The sequence below is a fragment of the Sinocyclocheilus rhinocerous genome, unplaced genomic scaffold (genome assembly GCF_001515625.1).
Source record: "Sinocyclocheilus rhinocerous isolate Xijiao unplaced genomic scaffold, SAMN03320098_v1.1 scaffold1294, whole genome shotgun sequence".
NCBI classification, from domain to species: domain Eukaryota; kingdom Metazoa; phylum Chordata; class Actinopteri; order Cypriniformes; family Cyprinidae; genus Sinocyclocheilus; species Sinocyclocheilus rhinocerous.
Window position 1 is genome coordinate 962,604 of NW_015656157.1, and position 8,390 is coordinate 970,993.

Consider the following 8,390-nt stretch of genomic DNA (forward strand, 5'->3'; position numbering starts at 1 on the left):
GCTTGTATGACTTGATTAAAGGACTAGATTTTGCAAGAACCATTGCCCCGTTGATTTTAAGAGCAAGTTTGGGTTAGGCATAGGGTTTGACCTGTGATTACTTGATAAGAATCTTGTCTCAAGACCAAGGATATTGAACCAGGAGCATTCCTACTTGGCTTAATCATATCACACGAACACCTGAATTACTATCCTGAGACCTGGAATTCTGTGGATGATCTATCCTTAACCTCTTAAGTAGAGCCAAGGATACATTCAGTCCTCCCCCAGATCCCCATCTTTTCAATCCGTAACAATAGCTTTCAGCTGCAGCCGTATGTATGCAAGCTGCATCTGACTGGGCTTTAGGAGATAAGCTCTCCGGAATGAGGTCTTTATTTGGGCCAGCTGCCCACAAGGGTGGGAGGAGAGTTCAAAGGTCAGATGTCAGTAAATTAACAGATGGTATAAGTTGCCAGTCCTCACCGTAATGAAATCCAGATGACATGTCGCTCAAGTGCCGGTAACACGATAATGACGGCAGCTCTCGCAAACGCTGTTGATTTTATCCACCCTTCGGTGCACATCTGGGCCCCCTTTTCACTGCTCTGCTTTTGTCTGAACTTGCGGCTGAGAAATGCCTCTCTTTGTAAGGCCTAATTATTCCATGACTAGTAAGAGCCTAATTACCAGAGGAATTAGCGTGGCGCTCATTGTGAGGAAGACGTCGTAGGGCTTTAGAGGTATTGACACGGTAGATGAGATCTCCCTTTCAGCCGTTTAAATTTTGACCGATCTCTGGTTACAGTCTAGCTGACACACCTGTCAAAATGGCTTTCCCTCCAAGAGTGAGTGTGCGCACACCTGTTTTGTGGAATGTCTGAGCGAGATTAATGTGTCCGTCTCGGACAATGTGATACGAGGCACTCGAGACGCACATGTGGACATGCCTGTATGTGTGTCAGAGCAGTGTGTGGGAACAATCGGTACAAGTAGCCAATGCAGAAACCACTAGCATTGGATGCCATCCGTTTTAGGATCATGAGTTTTTGGGTTTGGTCGAGATTGGTGTGGTTTGAGTGTGAAATTATTCCTGGCTTCGCTCTGATCGCAGGTGTCTTTATCAGTGAGCGCATCTGAGAGATTATCATGTGCTGCCAAATATGCACACATGCACAATATTGAGGCATAACCTACATTTTGATAGACATCTTGAAGCACACCAAAATGTTATTGCATTTAAAAAAATGCATCAAAAATGTGCTTGCAAACAATCCTTAATCTCCCCCATTTTATCTCACCATCTTCTATAACGAAGTTGGAGGGACAAGGACTGATCTGAACCACCTTCTCCGCTCGTCACACCAGTAATCATTCTCCGCCGTTTCATTTGGCAGTGTAATGAAAGCAATCCCAGAACGCTTCGCTTCGGCAGAACAGAGATAATGAGGAAGCACACACACATGAACACACAGACATCGCCGCTTGATTTAGGAAGATGGTCTTCTGTGGGCCACAATGGGAAAAGCAAAATGTTCACACTCATGCTTAACATTCAGTCTTTGTAATCTTTTCGTGCATGGCACATGCTCCCAGGATTAAAAAAAAAAGTGTGTAGTAACCATTAACGCATCTCTCTGTCAATCTAAACGCCATCTTCTTTGTCTCTTGATAATAAACAATGTGAAGCTATTAAAGTAATATGCATGGCAAGCTACAGCAATTAAATTGACTGCTGGTGCTTGCTACAATATCAGTGTATATAGCTCATACTAAGCTTTAAGTATTTGCGTAATCTGTGGTTACTACCTGCCAGTTACTTTAAGTGATCACATGTTTGATTTTCTAATATTATGGAGACTATGGGGTGGACTGTTTTGGATTAGGCCAGTATGGAACAACCCAACAACCACCCAGAACACCCTAGCAACCACCTAAACTCCCTAACAAGCACCCAACTATCCAGAATTTCTTCAAAACCACCCAGAACACACTAACACCTACTCAGAACATCGCCACAACCACCTAGGACTCCATAGCAACCACCCAACTACCTAGAACACTCTAGTGGGCACTAAGAGCACCCTAGCAACTGCCTAGAACATCCTATCATCCACTCAGAACATCTTAGCAACCATTTAGAACACCCTAACAACAAGATGGTTTTTCAATGACAAAAGTAAAAATAAATTAAATAGAAATATATAATATATAATATATATATATATCTGAAATTGTCAGAAACTGACATGAAATGCAGTTTGAAGCATCAGTTGTTAACAACTAGCATTCTCTTTAGAAAGTTTATTATATAACATATAAATTGGTTTAAAACAGCAGCTACAGAAACACATTTTCAGCACTGTACTGTACCGGTGACCTAATATACCAATTACATCACATCATTGACTTTATCAGTTAGAATCAGCTACTTTCCTCAACATAAGTTGCCAACATGCACTGATCTATGACCAGGCACAGTGACAAAGTCTAACAAAGACAATGTAGGAATTAAAAGGGCATTCTGAGGACTACTGTCTTGAATGGACCAAACATTTGTGTGTGGTCTCAAGGGCCTTACTAGAACCAAAAGGCTTTTCAAACTTTAAAGAGCAGATAGTCATAAATGGCCGTGTGGAAATGTCTTTTACAGCAGCTATAAAAATACAGAGGCCCGTCTGCTCATCCTAAGAGGCTGCTAATCGATCAATAAACATTAGCGGTGGCTATTCCACCGTCCCAGCAGAGAATAACACAGGCAGATGACTCTACAAGCAACAGGTCTTGCTGCCACCAGTTTAGTACGGTTCACAGAAGGGTCATTCGGTGAGATGGAAAAGTGTTAACAAGAATGTGAAATAGCATGTGAACAGATCTAACTGTAATTTGATCTGACATGTCCGTTTTAGAAGTTGATGTCCTTAACCAGATGCTGTTGTACAATCAAAAACATAAGGGACCAAAAAGTTTGTGTACGTTGTTGCTGATTTAGTGCAACGTTCATCCAAGAACTCTTCATTCCCAAAGGCATATCCCTTGGCTGTATGTTTCCGCCCATAGCAATGAGGACTGCAGTGCTCTGACCAATCAGAGAGTCTGAACTAGCACAGGGAAGAGCAAGGACAAGTGTTCGGCTCCTTTGATGGGGAGTTTGTGTGTGGTGTAATAGTGGATCACTTCAGGGATGGTGTCGAATGGAGGGCTGTTCTGGCCCAGGATATAGCGGCCGTCTTTGGACTGGCTGAACTTCATGTGCATGAATCCCTGGCAGCTCCTGAAAAAGAACATGCAAAACTGCCATTAATCTTCAGGAATGTTGGGCAACAAAATAAGCTTGAAAATGCTTCCCTCAAAACAAAACAACAAACTTTAATCTCTTCTGTAAAACTCACAAATTAATTATGCCTGAAAATCAAATACATGCTTTCCCCAAAAATAAAATGTAAAAATAACTGTACTCCGTTATATGAAATGAAAATAAAAATAAATAAAATTAAAATAAACACTTTGTTCTATGTGATAAACCTGGAACTTTAAAGGGGTCATATTATGCGATTTAAATTGTTCCTTTCACTTTGAAGTGTTACAAGCTCTTGGTGCATAAAGAACATCTGTAAAGTTGCAAAGACTAAAGTCTCAAATTTAGTAAATAAAATTATTTTTTTGTTAATAAAAAAAGACATTCTTTATAAAAGTTAAGAGTCAACCACGCCTACCTAAAACGCCTCGTTCTAACACGCCCCCACATATCTACATCACTATGTGAGTCCAGCCTGGGGTTGTCACATGTGGTTGCTGCAAACCCGCCGGCCGCGCCGTTCTCAAGCCCGCCGTGTGTGACGCTGTGCGTTTCGTTGTGAAAGCGAAACTACTTTGTTTGGTCTTCCAAAAGAGGACACGACTAGAAATCAGTGGTTAAGTTGTATTTACAACACTGTTCCAGAACAGTTCAACCCAAATATTCAGATGTGTGCAGCGCATTTTATGGAGGATGAGGACTGTATCCTGAACCAGTAGCCTAACAATGCGTCTGTGGCACAAAGGCTGTTTCCATAAAGTGGGGCAGTTATGTTCTTTTTAGCAACATCATATGACCCCTTTAACCTGTTCTATAAAATGCACAAATTAAATGTCTCAAAACCAAATAAATGCTTTCCCAAAATAAAATAAATAAAAAATTACTTTGCTTTGTTCTATGACATGCAACAACAATCAGCGTGAACAATCAAATAAATGCTTCCACAAAATCTAATAATATTAAATGTAAAAATACTTTGTTCTATGAAATATATAATAAACCTGCTTTCCCCCAAATGAATAAAATGAAAATACTTTGCTTTGTTCTATGAAAAACAAACAACAACAACAACAACAACAACAACAACAACAACAACAACAACAACAACAACAACAACAACAACAACAACAACAACAACAACAACAACAACAACAACAACAACAACCAAGTATTATCATAAAAATAAATCAGGGTAATACAATAGTTCTTTTTTTTTTTTTTTAACTACTGATACCATGCCGTTATTGTGGAATCTTTTTTTAAGTAATTTACAGGACCATTGTATATAAATATGACAAGGCAATCAAACAGCACCTTTGTATTATACCATCATTGAACTAGAGTACTGGCATGCTACTCTTTTTTGTTTAAAAACATTTTAATTTTTTTTTTACATTTTCTTAGGAAATAAAGATCTGTAATAAAGAAGCCAACAAACTAACCACAGATACATTCCAATTATTTTATCATGACTTGACAGCTTTAATAAAACCTGATCCCTGGGTGGGGTTGTGAATCTGGTATTTGGGTCAGCTGTGAACAAAAGATTACTAGCGATAAATAGGACAATCTGAGTGATGATGTAAAAGAATATCATAATTTCATCATGGCCTGGTGCGAATATTATTCTCGACATCCCCTTTAAGACGGCTCAGTCCAGAAGGCTGGATTTTTATGTATAGAAACAGGAAGTAATTTGTTAATTTGAAGCTGTCATACTGTACTATACCATTCACCGTAATAAGTGTGAATGAAAACACATGGAGCCTGAGAGCATCTTTCTCGCTACTTTCAAAATCAAGCGAATGTTAAAGCCGCGCATTAAAATTCAAGACTTAACGTGTTCAAGGAGCATGTCATCTCCAACAAGGTATTATCTGCCAGGTACGTAACGAACAGAGTCACTTATAGAAAAATCTCGGCTCAAAATAAAGCCTGTGAATCTCACTGGCGGCTCGTTCAAAGCTCTCGACGTTGAGCCGCTGTCACTTTGATTTGGTTCAGACTTCTGAGGCTGTAGGCGTCCCACATTATGACATCCGACAGCGTCGTTCATTCATTCCCACTGTTGTCGTATGAATGCGGTTTGAATCAGGCTTGTAAAAATCAGATTTCATGTGAACAAAGTCTCAGCATGTTGCTGAACATGTTCTGGAGTGTTCTTGCCTGTGACTTATAAAGTGTGCTTGCAATACTAGGCGTGTGTGATTACTGAGTGCGTTCAGGTGTGCGAAAGGCCTCCCGCTTGTGCCTGCGGCTTTCTGCAGGTCATTCATATTAATTAACGCCGCCAGGAGAAGCTTTGTGAACTGAAGAGCTGTTCACCTGCCTGATTACTGCTCGGGAAGAATAAAAGAAAAAGAAGAAAGGGGAGCGGGATCAGGGGTTCTGGATCAAGACGGTAATTAGAACTGTGAGATTTGACCAGATAAGCACAATCGCTCGAGCTGATAACCTATCGAAAAGCACATCAGTGTGCAAATGAGACAGGGCCGTTTTGTCCAAGGAGGCAAGAAAGAAAATTTAATAAAAAACACAATAATGAGAAAATATTCAGTATGATAACAGTAAAACAATAGTACAGCAAATATGTTGAAATATGAGATCAAACAGTGAGATCAAATAGATAATTATTAATACCGTTTAACATTTATAATATGAACACATTTTATTTTATTATATTATATTGTATTATATAAAAATTGAGTAACTTAATGTAGGATATACATCTATAAAATACACAAAATTAAATATATATAATAAAATAATTGTTAAAATAGAAAAGGATATAAATGTAAGATATAAATCTATCTAAAATCTATCTAAAATGCACAATGTAATTACATTTAATTACAATTAATATAATAAAACATTATATTATATTATTATATAAAATGTTATTATATTTATTATATAAAATAAAGGAAATAGATGTAAGATATGCATACATATAAAATGCACAATATAATTAAAAACATATTACATTATATTGTATTATTATTATATTATATTATATTATATTAAGCAATATTTTCTTTTCTTTGAAAAGATTAACTCTACTGAGGGGTGGAAAAAAATTGTAGGTCAGAATGAAGAACAAAGACAACTAAGATACAGACAACTAGACACAAATGAAGCAAAACACAAGGCAATTAGCTGAAATGGGGTAATGGGGATGAGATTTGCTCACTTCATTTAATGGTAATGGAGGGAATGGAGAAATAAAATGTTGCTACGGTGGATGGTGGAAGAGGTGCAGTGCTGTACCTCAGAGAGAGAGAGTAGTCCAAGCGACTGGTCTCGCTGTTTCGTACCAAATAACTGCACTCCTTACAGAGGGTCAGCAGAGACTCGGCCTCTGAGCGCGAGAGAGCACCGTGATACCATCTGAAAGACAGCATGCATGCAATGCATGCAAACAGCAAATCATAACAAAAGTCATTAACCCATAAGTGTTAAAGGTACAGTAACAAATAGAGCAAATAGAGCTCTAAGGATCAAAGAGGATAGAAAATGTTCCTAAAAAACTAAATCAACCGTTTAATCATACCAAATCATACTTCAAATGTGTTGAATATGACACCTGTAAATATTTTGTAAGTGAACGTGTGTTTGTGACTGTCGTGGCATGTTCCCCTGTGAGACCCCAGCTGCCGTCTGATGTGTCTGGGGAATTTTGTTTCCTGAACAGCTGACTAATTTGCAGCAATATTTTGGACGCACTTGACTGCGCTTTCTAATGGCTTAACCATGCACACCGCCCCCATAAATCATATTCTCATAGCACTAAAATAATAACACACTAGGTTGGCGTTCCCAAAGGTACGAGACGTCGCAATGAGAGCATCAAGTGCCTTGAAATTTTCAAAAATGTAATTTCTGTCACCATTAACTCCCCCTCATGTCGTTCCAAACCTGTATGACTTTTTCTTTTGTCTGTGAAACACAAAAGAAAAAAAATATCTTGATGTTTTGGACCCCAATGACTTTAACTGTACAGTTGCAACATTCTTCAAAATATCTTCTTTTGCGTTCCACAAAAAGAAAGTACACTCAGATTTGGCACAACATGAGGGTGAGTAACTGATGACAGAATTTCAATGTTGAGGCCACAAGATGCATTATGGGATAGCATTCTAATTGCGGTATTTTTAGCTTAGTAGTCTCTGTTCCTCTCAATTTTTTCTTCAAACCTCTAATGGTTTGTGGTGCGTGTTGGACGTACACTTGTTTCTCCAGGGGCAGGGTGGGATCCACTCTCTCTCCGATCATGGAATGAGGATCGTTGGGCTTGCGTAGCTTCATACTGCCTGTGGTTGGCAGAGGCCTGGAACACCTCAGACGCTCTGTGGGAGAACAGGAACGGTCCCACTCAGCACCCTCAAACTGCACTGCATGGGCACAGTGAGAGAGAAAAAGACTTAATTCAATGTCAAACAGCAGTAGAAAAGTGACTGAAAAAGTTGTTTGAAATTTTTTTTTTTAGGTTTTATAACATTGTGTAATAACTAGGAATGACATGACAAAACAATAAAACTCGATCATGATCATCTCAGATTTAGGGTTCACATGATGAATAGTTTGTGGCATAATGTGAATAAAGCGGACAATTGGTTTCTATCTTGTTGCACGGGGTTGAGCCACCTATTGTGAAATGTCATCGGTCGAAAATCCTGTTTCATAAATCTGATATTAAACACCAGATATGTTTGTCACATCATGCCTGGTTAGGACAGTTAACACAGCAGGAGGAGTCTAAACCAGAACAGCAAAGAGTAACAAAACAGGAGGGTTGTAGGAAATTAAGGTGGCACATTTATAACACAAACGTACTAGGGTTCAGAGCCAAATAACATAATGTGAAAAACCTGATCCAGAGGAGGGGTGAAATCAAACTCAAGTATCAAACCGAGTGTGAAAACTAGGGATGCATAAGTTTTCAGCACCTTATCAGTTATCAACTGATATTTTTAAATGTATTGGTAGATTTATCGGTAGATAGGTATTTATTTCTGCATGCTCATTTCTCACATTTTTACATTATCGTTGCCACACCTAATTAAACTGTGCTGTCAAGTGTGGACACTAGGGATGCACAATTTATCTGTACCTA

At 38.7% G+C, this 8,390-nt stretch overlaps 1 protein-coding gene across 1 annotated transcript; it reads right to left on the reverse strand.

Annotated features, from left to right (window-relative positions):
• Positions 1-2,316: 2,316 nt before the first annotated feature.
• Positions 2,317-7,789, reverse strand: LOC107719655 (SH2 domain-containing adapter protein F-like). Its single transcript, XM_016527140.1, has 3 exons — positions 7,503-7,789; positions 6,545-6,664; positions 2,317-3,253 (listed from the first exon to the last, which is right to left on the reverse strand). The coding sequence occupies exons 1-3, from the start codon at positions 7,580-7,582 to the stop codon at positions 3,067-3,069; spliced, it is 387 nt and encodes a 128-aa protein (XP_016382626.1). The 5' UTR covers positions 7,583-7,789; the 3' UTR covers positions 2,317-3,066.
• Positions 7,790-8,390: the final 601 nt, after the last annotated feature.